Consider the following 21,912-nt stretch of genomic DNA (forward strand, 5'->3'; position numbering starts at 1 on the left):
AGGGTTTGTTAACGTGTGTTTCCAGCACTCCCCCTTCCCTTCCCTCAACACCAGGAAGTGGGAAACGTACAGATTCTCACATTAGATCTGCCACCTTCTAGCTGAGTAGAATGAGGACATTCATTTCACCTCTGTGCGCCTTAGTCTCCTCCGCTGTGAAGTGGAGCTATTACCATGTACCCCATAGACTTGTTGTGAAGGTCCAGTGGGAATAGTATGTGAAAAGTGTTTTGTAGACTTGGAACTGTTTGCAAATAGTAGCTGTATTTGTGGTCTGGGCCCTGCTGTGCCCCCACACCCCTGCCCCAGGGAAGTTAGACTGCCACGGACCTTCTCCTCATTTGGAATACCCCCTTCCCCGCCACATGCCAATCTGATTAATTGACCGGTGTTTAGACGACAAGAGGTGCAGGATCCCACCTTGGGTGGCTCAGCACAGGGTCACGGAGGTCACTACAACGGCCAGAATTCTGGCCACAAGGAGGAAATTGTGCTCTTGGGGTAGTCCAGTGGGAGAGAAATTTGACCAGTTCATTTTGGTTCAAAAACCATTTTTAAAATGTTTTGTAGCAGGTGACATGCACTTAAAAAGTTCAGATCTGCAGCAAAAAATCAAATCTCACACCACTGGACCTGTTCTCCAGCCCCTCCCCAGATGCTTTATGGTGTGCCTTCAGGGGGACGCACACACACACTCCCCCGATCCTTGACTCCTTCTAGACATAAGTGGAAGTGTATCGAACACACTCTTCCCGACACTGCTTTGTTACTTTAGACATTGTTCCCTATCAAGGCACATACATCTGCCCCTGTTCTTTTTAATGACTGCAGGGAGCTCCAATATCTGGTCACCTATTGATGGATAGCTGGGTTGTTTCCAGTCTTATACTCCTCTGAAAATACTACAGTTAATAACTTTACATACACATGTGTACACTTTTACAAACATACGTGAAGGTTTAAAAATAAAATTAAAAAAAGACAATCCCACAGTACTGACATAATCACTCCTAGCATTGGGTTGCATTTTGTCCTTGTCTTATGTGAATATATCTAGCGTTCAGCGTGGATGTACTCATGTTGTGTGTAAACTCTCTTATCTTGCTTATTTTATTTAACTGCATATTGTGAGTATTTGCCTGCATTATTAAATAACTTACTGAATTACTAAAACTGGCGAGGAGACAGTGTGTTGGGCTTTGCGGATACCGTTAGTACCAAGTGATTGCACAAATGCTCCATTTGGAGCTCCGTTTAGGGCCTTGGTGATAGCTTCCTGCGTTGTACAGCACGCTCAGGTGAACGTATTTGTAATGAAAGCTTTTTTGGTGTTTGGGGTCATTTCCATAGGAGAGACGGTCGGGAGCGGGTGTGCTGTGTTGCCTAGGTGCTGTCCAGAGGGCTATGCCAGCAGTCGCCTGGGCCTGCCCCGTTGGTCCCATCTAAGACGGGAACTGAGGGATGATTGTGATGATTGTTAATAAAAGCGAGACAGTGGGAGCTGGGTGGGAGGTGCCGCGTGTGCAGGAGGGGTGGCGGCCTCTGGTACTGAGCGCCCGCACGGCTGGGTTCCACGCTGCTCTGCCCTGGCTGGGATCAAATTATGGTCGGTGTGAATCATTCAAGATTCTGAGACACAGAAGGGCCTGCTGGAGGGAGGAAGGAGATGAACAGGCTTAGTTAAGGAGAAGACGTATTTTTTTAAGATAAGATTTCAAAAAAGATAGAGGAAAAGTCAGGCACCAAAGAGCATGGTTATAACCCACAACTGTCCTTTCTCCCTTATCCAGAGGACAAGGGGCGGGGGGATGGGGGCCCCCAAGTCATCTCCCATGGATCTGGGTGTGAAAGGAAACACTGTCACCAGGCACCAGACAGTGTTGACCTCGTGGGTAAGATTAAGGGGTACCTGCCCCCCAAACAGCCCTCTCCTGCCGGCTTCCCACAGTTCTCAGTCACCTGAGTGTGCTTTTCCTGGGGCTTTAGAACCCCTCCCTCACCTACCCCTGCAGTGTGCCAGGGTCCCAGACATCCCCCCCACATACCCCCGCAGTCTGTTAGGGTCCCAGACCCTGGCTTTCCACAGTCCTTTTCCCCAAAGAGGACTCTCAGGCGGTTGCTAAACTCTGGGCGTTTGGCTTCCATCTCTGCTTGGCGCAGCTCAGCCTGACAGTTAAGTCGGGTGAACTTTTTTTCCTGGAGAGGCATCTGGCTCGGGCAGCTGCAGCTTTCCGGGATCCAGAGAAATATCTCCACATTGTAACCCAAGTTGTCCTCAAACCTGGAGCAGTGTTCGCAGCAGCCCCGCTGCCAGTTTCCCCACAGGGAGCCCCAGGGAGCTTCTCCTTTGACCTCTGGCTTCAGCATCACAGGCAGCCCTCACCTGTCAACTGGCGACCTGCTGCTCCCTGGGGCTGGGAAGTGCTTTCCTGGAGTGCCAGGCATTTCTAGGAGTGGCGTCCTCCCCATCGCCAGAGTGCGGGTATGGCGGTCACAGAGGCTGGCCACGTGCACCGACCGTAAGGCTTGGGAGGCCCGCCTCTCTTTCTTCGACCCGGCTCTTCCCAGCGGCCCCAGAGCCCCCTCAAGGCCCTGTACACTTGTCGGGACCCATTTCTCCCAACACCTCTCTACCCCATCCCTCAATCGGAATTCCGCCTTGTCCCATTACATATCCTGAGCCCTTGTCCACGCTCTTGCTTTTTGCCCAGCTGCTCTGTCACTCTTTCTGTAGGTTCACATCCTTCCCAAGGGCACGGTTCAACCTGTTTTAAGTACCACCCTCTGCTTGAAGCCTTCGTTGTATCTTTTGGCAATTAGTGGTATCTCTGATGTCATCCGAATTTTCCAAGTAGCTTCTCCCTCCTTCTCTTATGGCTCCTAGAACTTTCTGCTGCCTTCCCTGTTTTGGAGCTGTGTGCCTGTTACTGGCTGTAGCTCCCCTGGTGAGCAGGCGCTTCTCCTCCTCGTCCCGTGTCTGTCAGGAATCTGGCGTGTGCAGTACCGTGTGTGGATGTGAAGATGGGTGGCTGCTGGGTGGGCAAACAGATGGGTAGGTACTTGGTAGGAGGCTGGGTGTCAAACACTGGTCCCATTGTCTATGGTGTCACCTTGTCTAGGACGGATTGCCCCCAAGACCTCTGTGCTGTTCTTTTTCCCCACCGTCTTCCTCCCCACTATTAAAATTTTTTTTAAAGGATTCTGTTTTTAAGAGTTAGTTATATTTATCAAATGCAGTCTTATGTTTCTTATTCTTAATTTAAAAATCCTGAGAATTGAATACTTGATATTTCTTCAAGAAAACAAGAATCTAAATCAAGTTGCCTTTTTCTCATGTTTGACGTTTTGCTTGATTTATTTATTTTCTTTTTAGACTCTGGCTCTCTATGAAAGGGAGGGTCCCTGTCCAGAACTTAGCACAGCACCTGGCACACAGCAGGGTCTCTGTAAATGTGAACTGCACAAAAATGAACTGAGTTGTACTATGCTCAACAACCAAGGAACTCTTGGGGTCTCTGCAGCTTAGAGACCGTCCCCTGCATGTGCTACAAGGGAGTTTGAGCTGGGAGGAGAGTGAGGCTGATGTGCTGTGCCAGAATTCCTCCCTGCTGTGGTCTTTTCCTCTTGGCCTTGAAAGCTGGGACTGGGCTCCCCCTTCCCTCTGTAGACGCTCTCTTGAGGGCTGAGTCAGACCTGGCTGCAGACAGCCCTCCACCCCAGGGCTCTGCAGCAGGCATTGCATGCAGAGCGCCATGTGGATGCCAAGCAGCTTGCCCGCCCTGACTGGGGATGTGCCTGGTCCACCCTGCCACCCCCAACCTCCCCGTTGATGAGGTCACAGCCAGCCCTTCCCCATCAGGGCAAAATACCAGTCGGGTGGCTGGAAGGAGTGCAGGCCTCTTGAATTCCACACCTGTGCGTACCCAGAAAACTCTTCTAACGTCCTTTGATCCTCACAGCAACCCTGTGGGTTGGAAGGAAGGGATTCCCACCTGACAGATGGAGAAACTGAGGCTCAGGAAACAGAAGTGGCTTGTCCAGGGTCGCACAGCTAAGGGAGCTGGGATTTGAACCAGAGTCTCCTGACCCTTTTAGCCATAGCATGTCTCAACTCTTACTGTGCCTTCGGAAAAAAAAAAAAAAATTAAAAATGCAGGTTTCCAGGACCTGCACCCTGAGATTCTGATCCACAGGGTATGGGGTGTGGCCAAGGGATCTGCATTTATAACAGACCCTCCCCCAGGTAACCCAGTGCGCCTTAGAGAAACACTCCCCTAACCATCTGACTTCTCCTTAACTAGCTGCGCGAAGAAGTCTCCTCTCCCTCCGTCAGGTCCACTCCTGAGGGCAGGCAGGCTTGGGACCTGGCTGACACTCCTGTATTTATGTAAAGGAAGGGACAGGGGAAGGGTCCCTTCAGGAGGGCCGGCCTGGACAGGTAGATACAGGTCACAGTGCCTGAGCATCTTGCCTTTCCATCAGACAGACTTGGTTTAAAACTCTGGCTACACAGTTTCACAGCCGTGTGTTCTGAGGTTCGTGGTTTCATGTCTCTGTGCCTCAGAGCTGATAGCCCTGCTGCATTGACTTGCTGAGGGAACTAAATGACAGTGTCTCTGAAGGGCTAGCACAGTGTTGTGCCTGAATACAAAATCTCCTAAATAGGCCACATGCCTGTCTCCGTGCCTTTGTTTGTGCTGTTTTTCCTTCCTGGAAAGTCCTTCCCTCATCTGTCCTCTTTAACTAGATACTGCTGGTCTGGTCAGATGCAATAGCCCATGACTGGTGTTTCATTACCTCCTAAGGTGTGCAAGGAAGTCCCTACGCCTGAGTTTTGGAGTAGCTAGGAAAAGACAGGTGTCTACCTCAGCCCAGGTTCCAACAGAAATTCTGCCTTAGCTCAGAAGATGCCTAGAACTTTTTGTGTGTGTGTGTGTGGCAGGGGGGTTCCTTTTCTGTCACTTGTACATGTCAACAAACCCCTCCTGATTCCCCTCATCCCACACCAGGTCCTTTCCATGGTAAGTGTTCTGAAGGCAGACATCAACTCTCCTCCTCCACCCTGTGGATTGGGGTGGACTGCAGGAAAGGTTTCATCCAGCTGCATTCTGAAGTCATCCTCAACTTGCCAGCCACATCAACCCGTAACTTATCTTACTCTGGGAAGTTTGAATTAAAACTAATGAAGTTAGTCACTTTGGGGCTGGAAAGGACTTTCACGATGCGGACGCCCTGCTGCTCACTGGACGCTTCTGTTCTCAACAAGCTGGTGTTTGAGTACCTCCAGGAACAGGGTTCTCATCCCCCACACAAGGCTGTGGTAACATTGCACTTTTATCTGTTAGTTCTCTTCCTGCTCTCAGAGGTTCGGGAAGTTTCTCGGAACCAGGGAGTCTGGGAACAAGTGATGCAGGTGGGATGAAGGTAGCAGGACTCCTGAGGCTGGGATGTGAGAGGGTTTATCACAATGGGTTCCCAGACCCTGGAGTGGGGTTACAAGGTGGGCTTCGTATCAGAAACAACATGGTCGAGGAAGACCATGGAGTGGCGATCACCCAGCCTGTTCTTACAGACTCTACAGTAGGAACACTGCCTTGATGCGCTTTATGTTCAGATCCTGTGGAGCTGAATGAAGTTCCCCAGCGCCTCCCTGACTAGTGGCGGAATGAATCCAGAATCTGGAGAGAGGCTAAGACTGAAGTTGGCAGCCAGGTGGTCCAGCAGGTAGAGAGGAAGGATGAGGGGATGAGGAGTTGGGCTGCTCGGAGGTTGGGTTTGGGGCTGGGATAGATACTGAGGACTGTCTATCGAGAACTCAACCCCCAGGTCCTGTGGTTTCTTTAGGTAAAGGCGACCGACTCTCTTTGGAAAACTCTTCCCTGGTCGACGGTACTTCTAGCTCATTTCACATAAGACTTTTCACCTGAATCACTAACTAGGGGCAAACTCATCATTGAACCTGGGTGTGCAGTTTGACCTTCATGTGGAAGAATATGTTTCAACTGGCCTGGGAGCTCAGGGCCCCTCACAGAGGACTGAAAGACCGATTCGTGAGGATGGGGCTGAGGGAGGAGGGCACCATGCCGTGCCATCCTCAGGGGTTCTGTTTTCCAGTTCATTGCCTCTTTTCCGGCCCTTTCTTTCATCCCGAGCCAGAATGGCCTGTGTGATGGTGGTTTTCCCAGCCTTCCACTGTTGTAGTCTCTGTCCTTGGCGTGTGAGGGCGAGGCTGTGCCAGCTGGCGTCGTAGCACAAATCTCAGAACCAGTATTTCAGAGCAGTTACACACACACACACACACACACACACACACACACACACACACACACACACACACACACACACACACACACACACACACCACACCCCCCCCCCCCCCAAGCTTAGCTGCATCGTTCATAAATACTTCCAGACACCAGGCCACAGGCCTCTAAAACTGCTCACACGGTACCCGGGGTCTATGGGGCTGGTTCAGTGTCGGGAACCACCACTGCCATCTGGGGAACAGGCGTTCATGCCTGGGGGAGACCCTTCTCAGCCTGGGCCAGGCACACATTCTAGTCTCCATTTCTCCTCTCTACTGTGGGACCCTGGGCAGGTCACTGGGCCTCTCTGGTCCTCATTTTCTCCTCTCTTAGTTGGAGGTGATGATGCCTACCTTACAGGTTTGTGGGGAGAGTCCACTGAGATGAAAGATGCGGAGGTGTTTGTAGACCGTAAAGAGCTATGTGATCTTAGCTGGGCTGTGAGCGAGTCCTGTGCAGCCCATTTTTAGGCATAGGGTGTTAGGTTGAAGCCTCAGTCTTGTCATCCGTGATGTGGCATGGTAACACCCACTCAGAGGCCCGTCTTTGGGAGTCAGTGGGAAGTCACGCAGGGTAGGTGCTCAGTCAGGTCCTGGTGCGCAGGAAGCTCTCGCTGTAGCCATAACGTTAACTCTGCCCGGAAGGAGTTTTCAGAGTTTATCATCAAAGATGAGATTTGGGAACGACTTGCTTGGGAATGTCGGCTTCTGTCTTGTACACCGAACACATGTCAGTTTGGTTTCCTGCCCACTGTCTCATTTGATCTCCCAGCAATCCAGGAGGTGGGCAGAGCAGGGATTTTTAATTTTTAGAGGTGAGAAAACGAAAGCACGGTGGAGGGAAGTGGCTTTCCTTAGGGTCACAGAGTGAGTTTCTGGCAGAACAAGAGTCTCCTGACTCCCAGAATCACCCTTCTAACTTCGAACTGTGCTGCAGTTGGAAATCCAACCCCAAAATGCGTCCGTGGTGGGCTGTAGCCTGGAGACGTGGGTCTGACCTGGATGGAATGTTCAGTAAACACTTAAAAACAGCAACAGTAACATAGCTACTATGTCCCAGGCACTGTCTTGGGTGCTTTATATATATATGTCAGCTCACTAAATCCTCTCAAAAACTCAATGACATCGATACTATTATTCTCCCCCATTTCACAGATGAGAAAACTGAGGCACAGAAAACTTGCTTGAGGTTGCAAGGCTGGTAAGTGGCAGAGAACCAGGTTTTGGAAACCCAGACGGGCTGGCTCCAGAGTCTGTGCTCCTAACCAGCTTCCTCAGTTCTAGGACTGAACACGTGGCAGTGAGGGTAGAAGGTGCTGGTGTAGAGATGAGTGAGGTGCCCCTGTGTTGCCCTGCAGACTTGCTGTGCGGCCAGGGGCAACCACCACCCCTAGCTTTCCTCTGCCCGCCAGTGGCAGGGGAGCATTGGACTGTCCAGCTCTAGCCATGGATGGCATTTCTCCGGGTCCCAGGGAAGGCCTGGGGTGTGGAGTGGCCAGCCAGAGCCCTGGGCCAGCCATTGTGTGCGGGGCTGGCAGGCCACCGGGCGTGGCCCCAGCACTGCCAGCCCCCACCCCCGACCCCCACCCCACCCCACCCCACCCCCGCCCTCCAGAGGAAGTGCCGGTGTTTACAGGAAATGCAGGACAAGGCCTGGGAGGTGGGTGGAGGAGGAGTGGAAGATGTGTCTTGGCCTGGCAGTGGGGCTGAGGGCGGGTGCCCCTCTTCCCACCCCAAGGATGAGGCCTTTCGTTGCTGTTGAAGGGAAAGGTCCCACTTCCCAGGCAGTCCTGCCCCTCCCCTGCCTTTTTCCTCCAGGACGCCACACCCTGCAAGCCTCCCAATCCCTGGCCAGCTGACCCCTCCTCCCAAGGGAGGCTCCTGGGAGCGTGGAAAGAGCACTGAGCTGGGCGACAGGAGATCTGCCCCTAGTCCTTCTGCTCTGGACTCAGTCTCCCCACCTGTTAAATGGGTGACTTGCTGCAGCCCTAACAAAGGCACAGCAACACTCACTGCCCTGGTGTAGCCCGCAGCCCAGCTGTGAGAGGAAGGAAGGGCAGGCCAGCCCCACTCAGCCCTGTGACCCAGGAAGTGCAGGGTGGCCTCACTTATGCCACAGAAATGTGCCTGAGAAGTGTGTGTGAAATGAGATTTTGTGAAAATGGGCCCTGGGTTGATTATACTGGAAGCACGGATTATTATTATTATTATTATTATTTTGTGGCTGCGTTGGGTCTTCATTGCTGTGCACAGGCTTTCTCTGGTTGTAGTGAGGGCTACTCTTCATTGCGGTGCGCGGGCTTCTCATTGCGGTGGCTTCTCTTGTTGTGGAGCATGGGCTCTAGGTGCGTGGGCCTCAGTGGTTGTGGCTCGCGGGCTCAGTAGTTGTGGCTCACGGGCTCAGTAGTTGTGGCTCGCGGGCTTAGTTGCTCCGCAGCATGTGGGATCTTCCCGGACCAGGGATGGAACCTGTGTCCCCTGCGTTGGCAGACGGATTCTTTTTTTTTTTTTTTTTTTTTTTTTTGCGTACACGGGCCTCTCACTGTTGTGGCCTCTCCCGTTGCGGAGCACAGGCTCCGGACACGCAGGCTCAGCGGCCATGGCTCACGGGCCCAGCCACTCCACGGCATGTGGGATCTTCCCGGACCGGGGCACGAACCCGTGTCCCCTGCATCGGCAGGCGGACTCTCAACCACTGCGCCACCAGGGAAGCCCCAGACGGATTCTTAACCACTGTGCCACCAGAGAAGTGCCACACGGTTTATGTTTAAAAGCCTGAATAAGAATTGGAAAGGAGACTAGCATTCACTGAGTCCGTGCCAGGTTTCAGGCACTGTTTTTGTTGCTTTTACATCCCCGATTTCACCCTTTGAGAGACAGGGGTTGTATTGGGGGCAGGAAGACCTGAATTGAAGTCTTGGGACTGCCTCACTGCGTCACCCTGAGCAAATCCCCCGGCATCTCAGAGCCTCAGTTTTCTCATCTGTGAAATGAGGACAATAGTTTATTGTTTCCCACACCTCCCTCTCGGGCCCACGGACTTGCCTGATCCCACGCCTCGCCCTCCCTCCGCCCCCAGCGTGTCTCCTTCCCCCGCTCCTCCCAGGTGGCCAGGGTGAACTCTCCAGGGAGCAGAACTGCTCGGGTCCTTCCCCTGGCTAGAACCTTCCCTGGCCCCCATCCCGCCCGGGATACACAGTCCAGGGGCATTTGAGAGCCTGCTGCCTGGCCAGCCCCTTGTCCCAGCCGTCCTCACCCCACAGCACGCAGACCCCAACGCCTCTCCCTTCTGTGCCTTTGCGCAAACTTTCCCGAGAGCTCTCCCCGAACGTTCTTTTTCCTGTCTGTCTCGTGTTCAACCTTCAGACTGTCTCAGGTCTCCCCTGGCCTGGAACCGCGCGCGCGCGCACACACGCGCGCGCGCACACACACACACACGTTTAGGGCCCCTCTCCTGTGCTCGTAGCCCTCACCACGCTTCTTGTCCGCTGCTTGTCCATCTGCGTTCCCGCTGGGCTGTGGGTGCCTCAGGGGCAGAGAAGGGGTATCTCCTCCCTCTCTGTGTCCCCCGCTCAGGCGTGGGGTGGACAGTCAGCACGTGTGAGGTGTGTCGGGCAAGACAGTGCAGGCAGCAGGCGCTCCATCTGCAGGAAATTGCTGTGTCTGTGCTTGGGGGCAGCTCTGACCGGGGGATGCCCCACATCCGTGTCTACTCACAGAAGCACACACGGATGCATGCATGGATCTGGCTGGAGGTGCTTCCCCTGGAGTCCATTGAAACCAGCAGGTTAGTTGAGCACCTGTTGTGTGCTGAGTTCAGCCCTGGGGGCTGATGAGGGAGAGGAAACCTGTGCAGAGCTAAGACCACAACCAGGTGAGGGGAGCCCCTGGGTACAGGGCCTTGTAGAGCAGGGAGGCGTGACCAAGCAGGGGCAGATTCTGAAGCTTATGTAATCTGGGGAGTCTCTTTAAGATGAAGAATGTACAACGAAGGATAGAAAATAATCTGCAGAGCCTTGAGAGGAACCTATGCAGGTGTAGGGCCTGAAGCTTAAGCCTCACTAGTTCATGGTAGACCTGTCTCAGTGGTCAGGGAAGGCTTCCTGGAGTAGGAGGTGAGGTCGGAGCTGGGTCTGGGGCGAATCCATCGGCCTGGAGACACTGGGCGTCTCCCAGGCATCTGTTCTCAGCCGGCAGCCCTGCCCTCGAGAAGCAGGGTGGAGTCATAGGCTCTTACAGGCCTTTGGCAAAGGATGGCATTTCTCTGGAAATGTTTCTTCCCTGTTTGGGGGAAAGGAGGCTGGTGGAGTGGGCATGACCACAGGTGAGCCATGTGACAAGAGTACGTGCGATGTTGGATGTCTGGGTCCAGGCCTGTTGCCCTTGCCTGTGTCACCTTCTCTTCTGGGTCTCAGCCTTGGGGTGTCCGTCTCTGTCTGGACCCTGTGTCCCCCATCCAGGCATCCCACTTTGTTCCCACGTGACTCGCTTGTTCACGTGTCAGGAAGGCCCCGCCTCCTACCCGCCTTGTGCCGACTGCACTGCGGACCCCCAGCGTGTCTGGGCACGTCTAGCACGTTTTCACGTCTGTCTCCCCAGCACAGAGGGGGCAACAGTGAACCCGATGAGTGAACATGTCTCGTGAGTGGGCCCAGGTGCGGATCACCTGTTGGTGGTTCTGTGTGGGAGAAGCGGAGCGAGGGGCAGAGCCGGGTGGGCTTGGGCGAGTCCTTCAGCCTCGCAGAGCCTCCGTTTCCCCAGATGCAGGATGGGTATGGTAGTGGGGCTTGTCCCCCTAAGTGGCCGAGAGGGTCACAAGGGATGATCCCTGAGGCATGTGCAGCTCCGTGCCTGACACACGTTAGCTGCTCCTGCTGGTGGAAGCAGTGTAGGCGAGTGGTTACAAGGACAGGCTCTGAAGCCAAGGTCCCTGTGTTCAGATCAGATCCCAGCTCTGCACATAGCGTGTCCCTGCTTATTTCTTCATCTATAAAATGGGCATCTTAATACCTACAGGATACAGTGATTGAGAAGAATTTGTCAAGTGCCTGTCACATCCTCAGCGCTCAAGATCACTGGCTTCTGCCTCTCCTACTGTTGCTGCTGCTGTTATTATTGGCTGGCTGTGTCCATGTGGCAGGGAAGGGTGGGAAAAGGGGCTTGTTCGTTTTTCAGAACACCACACACACAAGCCGCAAACACCCTCTCTCATAGCTCCTGGCAGCTTCAGATGTGGTGTGCCATTATGGAATTATAGTGCCCCTCATGAATCTCCAGCTGCTGGGGGTGCAGCCGTGGTTCCCCTGCCCGTCTCACCTCCCCTGTGCTCTGGCTTCTGAATCCCGGAGCAGAGATGACAGGAGAAGGAGTGTCCGAGTTTCCTCTTGCTTTGGGCTGTTGCTCAGGAGTGAGGGCTGTGGAGCCCATCTTACAGATGAGGAAACTGAATGCGTAGAATCCGTTGAACCTGTGGGTGAACCACATTCAGCTCATGGGGGTGCCTCTCCCAACCCCTTCCTTCAGCCGTATCTGAAGCAATATAAAGTTATGGCCTAACTAGCAAAAAAGCTCATCTATCCATTAAGACTCCACGCCACAGCATCCTCGGTGGTGGCAGTGCCTGCCTGTGCCATTTCCACCAGAGGTGTGAGCACCTGTTGTGCGCCAGGCTCCTGCCGGCTGTGCGGAAGTGGAGGGGGCCTCACTGACAGGCTGATGGAAGTCAGAAGAATAGCTGCATAGGACGGTCACTCAACACGTGCTCGTCATGTGCCTACTATATGCCATTCACGGAAGGCACAGAAACGCATAGCAAGCCCATGATTCCTGCCCTCAGAGAACTGGTGGCTGACAGGGGAGCTGATACAGGGACAGAGACTTCTGCAGCCTCAACATGTAAGTGGTGACGGGAGCCCCATCCGGCTGGAGCCTTGGAAGAGGCACAGAGATGGGGAGGTACAAAGGTGTGTGAGGGTCAGGCAGGTGGTGGTTTGGCCGCATGTGACGGCTCACGGCAGCAGATATATGGTGGGAATCACCAGGACAGAATTCCTCAGGTTTGCAGGGGACCCCTTTGGACACAGACTCACAGAGCATCACGGTGGAACGGGCCTTCAGAAGTCTTCCAACTCCCTGATTTTACAGATGAGGAAACTGAGGCCCAGAGAGAGGAGAGGGCCCACACAGGGTCAACAGCAAGCTAGTGGCAGAGGTGGGATTAGAACCCAGCTCTGTAAGACCTCGAGGAGCTCTGGCTGATTAATTCGGCTCTGGCCTGTAGCTCACACTGATTGTAGTAAATCCACCTGCCAGGCACTGTGCTAAGCAGTCCACTGCCTCATTCATACACACCGTCTTATAAACCCTGGGCGGGTAAGTGCTGTATCATCTCCATTTGACAGATGAGGAAACTGAGGCAGGTTAGGCAGCTGACCTTGGGTCATTGGGCTGATGAGTGGAAGAGCTGGGTCCTGACCTCAGGAGGTGGAATTCTGACACTGTGCCCTTTAACATTATCCTCTCCTGTGGCCCCAGAGAGGGCCACAATGCTGGGGGCAGTGATCAGAGCAGGGCCAGGGCCATGTGCCAACAGCGTGGCTGCTGCTAAGGGCCAGAAGCTCCGGACTCTTCCTCTGCTGTCCTCACTGGTGGCCCGAGTTGCATGAGGCAGATACTGTTACTGAAGCCGGGGTCAGAGAGACCATTACCCTGCGGAGACTGGGACTGTGGCTTATGGTTTTTCTCTCGTATGTTACCTCTTTATTATTAGTCTGTCATTTATTGAGGCTTCTGCAGATCTCCCAAAAGTATTAATTTTTTCTCCCTGGACCTCTGAACCTCAATTCATTTTCTGAAAAGAAAGCCTTCGTAGTCATGGTTATGTTTCTCTCTGAATAGGAAACACGGTAGTGTTTGTTTGGGGCGGGAGGAGGCTGAATTGTAATCAAGGAGAACAAAATTCCTTGATAATCCCTATAGAACCACTTCAAACCCACTAGGAAGGCTAAAATAACAAAGACAGACAATAGCAAGTGTTGATGAGGATATGGAGAAATCAGAACCCTCAACACTGCCAGCGGGAATGCAGAATAGTGCGGCTGAAAATGGTCTGGCAGTTCTTCAAAACGTTAAACGTAGAGTTACCACATGACGCAGCCATTCCGCACCTGGGTATACCAAGAGAAATGAAGATGTATGTCCCCGCAAACGCTTCTACATGAATACTCCTAGGAGCACTGTCCATACAAGCCAAAAAGTGGAAACAGTCCAAGTGTCCGTCAAGAGATGGACGGATGAACAAAATGTGGCAGAGCCATGCAGTGGAGTATCATTTGGCCGTTAAATGGAATGAAGCACTGATACATGCTAGAACACGGATGGACCTTGAAAACATTGTACTGAGTGAAAGAAGCCAGACACAAAAGGACAAACGGTGTATGATTCCATTAATATGAAATGTCTATAATAGGCAAATCCATAGAGATAGAAAGTAAATTAGTGGTTACCAGGGATTGGGGAGAGGGAGGAATGTGATTGATTGCTAAACGGTACATGGTTTCACTTTGGAGTAATGAAAATGTTCTAAATTAGATAGTGGTGATCGTTGCACAACTCTGTGACTATACTAAAAAGCTCTGGATTGTACACTTTGAAAGGGTAAATGTTATGGTATATGAATTATATATCAGTCAAGCTGTTATAACAAGAAAACATATCCCTGTAAAAAACCACTGAGGCTGTGCTTTAAGAAGAGGGGTGTGGATGTCACAGGACAGAGAGCAGGGATGCACTTCTGTTTTTACTTAGTGAAAAATGGAAATTGAATTTTTTAAAAAGCCTCTCCTTCAGATATGTTTCTGGGAAGCATTACAAGCACTATCCCTTGGCTGACCCTGGGTGTAAGATGCATTCCCTCCAAGAAGGAATGAAGCAGAGAGGAGAAGACTCCAGGCAGCAGCTGCTCTCAGAGCCTGGCCCCCAGGCCATCAGATGGCATGTGGTCCGGTCTCAACACGCGGTTTCACGTCTGTGGGTGTCTTGTTCTCCACCTCCATTTTACAGGTGTGGAGGCCCACCAGGAGGATCATGCAGTGGGTTAGCAGTGAATGCAGGACTCCCCCGTCTCTGACCCCCATCTTCTTGGGCAGTTTCCACTGTCTGAGATTGAAAGTCCCCAGTTATAGTGCGGGTGGTATCCCAAGAAAATCTCATGTGCCTTTCATGGAGGGGGACCTGTGAGGGGTCAGTTTTGAGTGACAAGGAAATATCAGGGCAGAAGATGCCACCTGGGGAAGGTCCGGAGGGACGCTTGAGTGACCTCTGCAGGTGCTGAGGGATGGGGGAGGAGACACAGGAGAAGATGAAATGTCTGAGGATTTGGAAATCCCTGATTTCTCACCCAGCCCTCTCCTCCATCCACTTCCACGCTCTTCCAGCTGCCCTGCTAATTAATTAGGATAGTCATATTCACCAAGTCCGTCCTCGTGTCTCCTTCATCTCAAACTTTCCAGCTCCCAGAGGGCACAGCCCCGAGGCCCCCCCTGCCCCTCCCGCCAAGCTGGCGAGCTCCGGGAAGGCCCCAGCCTATTTCAGAGGAGCCAGAGGACATTACATCTGCAATCTGGCCTCCTCCGTGCATATGTCACTGCACGAGCAGGGGTGGAGCGAGCGGCCAGAGCACCCACTGAAAGGCTCCCAGTGAGGAAAGTGTTCCCTTTCTGTGTGTTATGAGGCCATTTTGGCTGTGCTCAGGGTTATGGCTCCCAGGGAGTGTCACATGGGCCGGCATTTAATGGGCAGAGCCGGACAGCCCTGGACCAGGTTACAAAGTTCTCGTCCCCCCATGTGGATGCACATGTCCTTTTATGACTCTAGGCTGCTGGAAAGGACTGTGCTCATTTGGAGGGTCGTTTAAGGTCACGAGCTCTGGGGAGCTGTAATTTATGTTCCCTTTAAAGCACAAGTCAACCCAGAGGGAGGGAGACCAGCTCTGTGAAGAGTAGTCTGGGGGTTTAGAACTTGGCCCCTCTGTGGGCTGGCCAAAAAGGACCTACTGTGTTCTAGGCAATGGCAATGGCTGCTTTTACTATCATGTTTTTATTAAAGCCCACAATGAACCTATACAGTCATCCCCACTTGACAGATAAGAAACAGAGATGGTGGGTGACTTGCCTAAGGTCACCCAGTGACTCTCCTTGATCTGATGCCAAAGTTTTATACCACTTGGTCTCTAAACCTACAGTGCTGACCACGTGGCATTTTGTCTGTTTTCCTAGCATGTGTCATTACCCTTGATTTACAGATTAAAAAACAAACAAACTGAGCCATGGAAAGTTGAAGTAACTTGCTTGAAGTGGTAGAGCTGGGATTCAAACCAAGTATTCGGACTTCTGAGCTCATCCTCTTAACTAATGCTTTGCACTGTGCTTTCTGTGAGGCCAGGAGAGTGCTTTAGTCATCTTTGAGGCCTCCATGTGTTTGCACTTTGAAGTAGGTGCTAATTTGTGTTTGTTGGATGAGTGAGGGAGTGGATGGATGGAAGGAAGGATGATTGGGTAGCTGGATAGTTGAGTGGGTAGATAGAAGGCTGGCCAGATAGGTGCGTGGATGAATGGATGCAGCAATGGGTGGCTAAGTAGACGGGTAATTGGATAGATGAACGGGTAGAGGAGTGGATGGAGAGGAGGGCAGTAGGGAGGAGTGGCTGAATGGGCGAGTGGATGGAAAAGTGTATAGATGGGTAAGTGAGTAGATGGGTAGGTGTTTGGGTCAGAGGGCTTTCTCATATGTAATCTATTGGTATGTTCAAAGAAGGTGTCTAGACATGCAGATGTAGAGAATGGACTTGAGGACACGGGGAGGGGGAAGGGGAAGCTGGGACGAAGTGAGAGAGCAGCATGGACATATATACACTACCAAATGTAAAATAGATAGCTACTGGGAAGCAACCGCATAGCACAGGGAGATCAGCTCGGTGCTTTGTGACCATAGGGAGGGTGGGAGGGTGGGAGGGAGACGCACGAGGGAGGGGATATGGGGATATATGTATACATATAGCTGATTCACTTTGTATATATGTATACAACACTGATTCTGTTGTACAGCAGAAACCAACACCATTGTAAAGCAATTATACGCCAATAAAGATGTTAAAAAAGAAGAAAAGAAGGTGTCTAGAGACAACACCTCACCTAGTTATGATTATAATGGGCATTTTGACTGGAGAGGCCGTAGAACAGACAATATGTGTTTGTTCACCACCGTATTACCAGTACCTACAGTACAGAGTCAGAATGACCAAAAAGCAAGCAGACAGGAGTCAGATAGCTGAGAATACAGACCTTACAGCCTTCCTTAGGGCATACTGTGTAGAGGACCCACCTCACAGGTTTATGTTGACGGACTGGGGCGATGGATGGGCTGTGTGAGGGTTCCCAGTCTGTCCTCCAAGGGAGGAAGTGGTTACTCACCCAGGACATGAGTTCTCCAGGGCCTGTCAGAGCATTTGGGCAGAAGTTATTAAGAAAACATTTGGTGGTGTTTATCTTCCCCTGTATTTGAAGATCAGCCTGGTAGCAAATATCAGAAGTCTATAGAGGCAGTCCTGTTTTGATTTGCTTATTTAACAAATGACTTTGGTCCAATATAAGGTCTGTCACTACAGCTTCCACTGAATCTGTTAAGACCTCGGATTATACTTTCTCTTTTATGTTGTGAAAGCATGTTTTTAATGGCAGTTTGTCCCCGTCTGCTGTGCTCACAATCCCGCAATAGGACGGTGAAATAAATGAGCCAGAATATCATCAGAGAACCCAAACCCTTGTCTCCTGGCTTCCCTTTTAGATCTTTCTAGAAAACAGAAGTGAGAGGAAGAAGGAGAATAAAAAGAGGCTGAGCCACATTTCTAGCCAGAAGCTCAGGTTGGATTGAGGACAGATGGTTGGTGGGTCAGCAGTAACCACGTTTGTCGCTAAGGTCCGTGCATCTTCAAGGGAGGACATGATCATTTTAGTCAAACATGTTACAGGTTAATTATTATTATTATTATTATTATTTTTTTTGTGTGTGTGTGTGGTACACAGGCCTCTCCCTGTTGTGGCCTCTCTCGTTGCGGAGCACAGGCTCCGGACGCGCAGGATCAGCGGCCGTGGCTCACGGGCCCAGCCGCTCCGTGGCATGTGGGATCTTCCCGGACCGGGGCACGAACCTGTGTCCTCTGCATCGGCAGGCGGACTCTCAACCACTGCGCCACCAGGGAAGCCCACAGGTTAATTATTGTATGGTTTATCTTAAAGTGTCAGAAGAATACGTACTGTGACTTCATGGGTATTATCACTCAGGATGAGGTCAGAATAGTTCAGATGTTAGAAACGAGCTGACATTAGACGACAGTCGATCAGTAATGGAACAGCCGTGCACAGCCAGGCCAAGCTGGTAAGGAGGAGAGCTTACATTTATTGAGTTATTAAGTGTTGGGAACTGTTCTGAGTGTCTTGCATTATTTAATTCATTGAATCCTCCCAGCAGCCCAGTGAATCGGGCACTGCTGAGGCTTAGGGAGGTTAAACATGGCCATTAAGTGGCCGTGCCAGGGTTTGAACCCAGGCAGTCCCACCCCAGAGTGAGCTCTAACCGCTGCACTGTGCTGCCTCTCAGAAAGGAAATAAAAGAAGAGCACAGACAACAAAAGCAAAGCTCCTTTGGCCCTTGCAACCTGAGACCCAACCCCACACATCAGTGTACCGAGGGAACCCGACTGGGCCTCTGTTTTCATGTCTCTAAAGTGGGATCAAGCATAGGCAGAGGCATCTTCAGAAGCGATGGGTGTTGGTCCAGATTTGCCACGTGACCTTGAGCCAACCTCTCCGCCTCTCTGGAGGTTTGGTGTCTATGAGCTCTCTCCCCGGTGTCACCCATGGCTCTGCTCTGAGGAATCCAGCCCTTGCCTGGTCTGAGGCAGAGCCCCCGGATGCCTAGTGGAGTCTGATGCTGGGCAGACTTCATGGCAGCATCAGGGCCCAAGGATGCCCACCTTCCCCAGCCCCAGGTTGAGTGGAGCCTTGCCTGGCAGGCTGGGCTATTGGGGCCAAATCCCAACAGCACTGGAATGTCCCTGAACAATTTGAGCAAGAGGGTGACAAGATCAGATTGGATTTGAGAGGGTGCCTCTGGCCGCTGGGTGAACAGATCGGAGGGCAGTCGGGGGGAATGGGAGCCAATAGGAAGCAAGTGTTACAGACATCCAGGCAAGAGATGGCTTGGACCACAAGGCTGTCATAGAGATGCCAGCAGAGTCGGGGAAGATTTGAAGGTGTATTTGGGAGAGGTTTAATGTTCAAGCAGCGGCTGGCTGTGCAGAAGATGCTTGGGTTTCCAGCTTGCTGCCTGGGAGGATGGAGACACCCTTTACCTGGCGGGAGGCTTGGCTGGGAATCCTTTCCTCCTTCACAGCACATTCTAGGAAAGGCCTGCTGTATACCTGCTTTTCCTTGATAAGAAGGAGGAATGGTCCCGGGGCACAGTTAACTGCTCCATGCCTCACCATTACTGGCCATCCTTCACAGGGCCTCATGGGCTCCTGCTGGGGCCTAATGTGGCCGTTCCTCATGGAGGGAGAGCAGGGCTGTGCTCCCTGTCTGAGGACACGCACAGCTCTGGAGGGAGGGGAGCTGTGGCTCAGTGGGACTGTCCACGCCATCACTTCCTTGAGCATGGTTCTGAGCTCCCTCAGCAGGTGCAGCGTTCCTGACCTTTGGGCCAGGGGACAGCTCCTTAGAGGAGGGGAGGCTCTCGCATGCCTTTGTACACCTCCGTGGTATGTGGCTTGTTGCAAAGTACTTGTTTGCTCTCATAGTTTGAAAGAAAAGAATAAAGTAAATCTTGAAAAAGAGGAAGAAAGAGCAGTGGCCAGAAGCGTGTGCAGTTGGATGGCAGAGCGGGTTGTGGCTCAGCTTGGATCAGGGCTGTGCCTCTGCAGACAAGTGCACAGCTCCAAGCCCTCACCACTCTCTCTCTCTCTCACACACACACACACACACACACACACACAGACACACACACTCTCTCACACTCTCACACTCACACAGACACACACATGCAGCAAGAGCCCAGGCAGGAGCAGGCTGCTGATCTTTCTAGCCTCTTTGCCAGTGTGTGGACCAGGGGGCGCCTGTCCTGCTCCAGGCAGACCCTTGTTTCCTGGGCTCCAGGTGTTCTGGAGAGAGGTGTCCATCGTCTGGCTCCTATGATAGTCAAGAAGGAGCTCCAGGAAGGGCCTCTACTTGCACTGCAACCTAAGGCTCAGTTTCTCCTCTCCTGATGTACCCACCCCGGCCATGCTTCCCCCTGCCTGGACCAGACCTGAGGCAAGGGCCCTGCACCTGCCTGCCAAAGGCCTGGGCTAGAGTGGGCAGGGCCACTCCAGAGGATGGAGGCTCCCTCCTCGCCGCCCCTCCTCCATCTGTCCATCCATCCATCCATGCATCCAGCATTCCCAGAGGGCAGGAATCAGTATTTGATAAGAATTTAATAAGACAAGATGCTTGAATTTTTAGCATGAAGAGAAGTTTTGTGAGAAGTTGTCTGGGACCACATTGCCAAAGGCAGGAGGGAGCCATTGAAGGTTCTTGAGTCGGAGGGGGACGTGGCCCAATTTCGGTTGTAGAACAATCACTCTGCTGTGTGGAGAGGGAGGCTGGGAGCGGGGAGCAGAGCAAGGAGGCTGTTGTGATGGGGCCGGAGCGTCCTCCGTGAGGAAGGCTTAGAAGGCGGAGAAAGGAGGGTTCTTCTGCTCCGGGTCGGCTTATGTCACACGCCAGGCTCTTTGCTGCCTCGGTGCCTTTACACACGCTGCTTCCTGCCTGGAACGCTTCCCCTCCTATCGCAAGGCTCCTTCTCCTCCTTCTGGTCTCAGCCTCAGAGATGCCTTCCCTGACCTATCTCAACAGCCCCCCTCCTGTTACTCTCTAGGAGAGCACATCCTTTTCCTTCACGTGTCACAATTTATGATCATATATTAGCTCTTCCCTTTTTGAGGACAGGGACCATATCTGCTTTATTCACCGGTGTTTTACCCACTGCCTAGCTCTGTGCCACGCATAAAGCAGGCAATCAATGAATACTTATTGAATGAATGTGTTATTTAATCAGTTAATGACAATGCCTACATAATAGTCATAGTTATATAGATATGAGATTATCACACCTGAATAAGCTTTCTACATATTGATCCTCACAGCATCTGCCAGGAAAATGAGAATAGGAATCATTATTCCAGAGTAGCCTAGGTGGAAACTGATACCCTGAGCTGTGTCTTGTCCATGATCTGGCTGGCAGCACGGCTCGGGCAAGGGGCTAGAATGCACATCCCAGACTCTGTCTTCCACATCATTGTATCCCTTCTTCAGGCCCAGAGGACACGGCCACCTTGAGGACCCTGCTGCCCAACCAGGCCAGTCCAGACTGCCAGACTGATCAGAATGAACATCTCTTGCCCTCATAGTAATTATTTGTACCTTCCTTCAGCATCACGGCCTACCTCGTGTCTAAGGAAGACAAGTCTGTCTTTTTTTTTTTTTTTTTGCGGTATGCGGGCCTCTCACTGTTGCGGCCTCTCCCGTTGCGGAGCACAGGCTCCGGATGCTCAGGCTCAGCGGCCATGGCTCACGGGCCCAGCCGCTCCGCGGCATGTGGGATCTTCCCGGACCGGGGCACGAACCCGTGTCCCCTGCATCGGCAGGCGGACTCTCAACCACTGTGCCACCAGGGAAGCCCGACAAGTCTGTCTTGAACAGCGTGTGTAAAGGTACTGAGGCAGCAAAGAGCTTGGAATGTTCAAGGAACTAGTAGGAGAACAGACTGGCTGCAGTGAGGGCAGGAAGGAGGTTCGTGCCTCGTCTTACTCACTTCTGGGTCCTCATGGAAGCACAGAACGCTCATTAACGGCTCATGGCATTAGTAGGGCCCCTGGCCTGTTCGCTTTCCCTTTGTTGGACAGGGAGCTCTAACCCTCTCTCTCCTCTGCTCTGACCCCAGCGCCTACACAGAGCCCTATAAGGTCTGTCCCATCTCGGCAGTGGCCCCCAAGGAGGACCTCACGTCGGATGAAGAGCGGGGAAGCTCGGAGGAGGAGGACAATGCTCCAAGAGACCCCAGCCTCACCCACAAGGTAGGGCTCCCCACCCCAGGCAGGGGGCCGGTGGGATGTGGGCGTCAGAGATGTGAAGGTGGAGAGAGGATCCACTCCTTCCTTTCTCCGTGCGGAGGGAGCTGTTTTCAAACAGCTGACCCCAAGCTGGATGCAGAGGCTGAGTCACAGGGTGGCTGGGGCTGTGGCCTGAAGGCACATGGCAGACACGGGGGCGCTGCTGCTGCAAGGGTGACTGCTGACATCCTCCTGGGTCCCAGGAAGCCTGGGGATGAAGTGGAATAGAGCCGCCTGATTTGAATCCAGACAGGGCTGGATTCCAATGACCTTGGTCCCCTGGGCAACCTCAGTTACCTCATCTGTGAAGTGGGAATTGTGAGGGTAAGATGAGTTAAGGGTTATGAGCAAGTTCCGTGAAATGAAAACTTCAGAATGAGAGCTGGTGTCCCCGTTCCCTGCAGTG

At 52.4% G+C, this 21,912-nt stretch overlaps 1 protein-coding gene across 2 annotated transcripts in view; it reads left to right on the top strand.

Annotated features, from left to right (window-relative positions):
- FGD5 (FYVE, RhoGEF and PH domain containing 5) overlaps window positions 1-21,912 on the top strand; it is a 115,808-nt gene that overhangs the window by 28,633 nt on the left and 65,263 nt on the right. For both annotated transcript variants that reach the window (XM_082637131.1, XM_082637132.1), the window contains exon 3: window positions 21,338-21,470. In XM_082637131.1, the coding sequence (XP_082493257.1) occupies window positions 21,338-21,470 (133 nt within the window). The remainder of the gene's footprint in view (window positions 1-21,337; window positions 21,471-21,912) is intronic.

This window comes from Mesoplodon mirus (genome assembly GCF_964341445.2).
Source record: "Mesoplodon mirus genome assembly, chromosome: 12".
Taxonomy (NCBI): Eukaryota; Metazoa; Chordata; class Mammalia; order Artiodactyla; family Ziphiidae; genus Mesoplodon; species Mesoplodon mirus.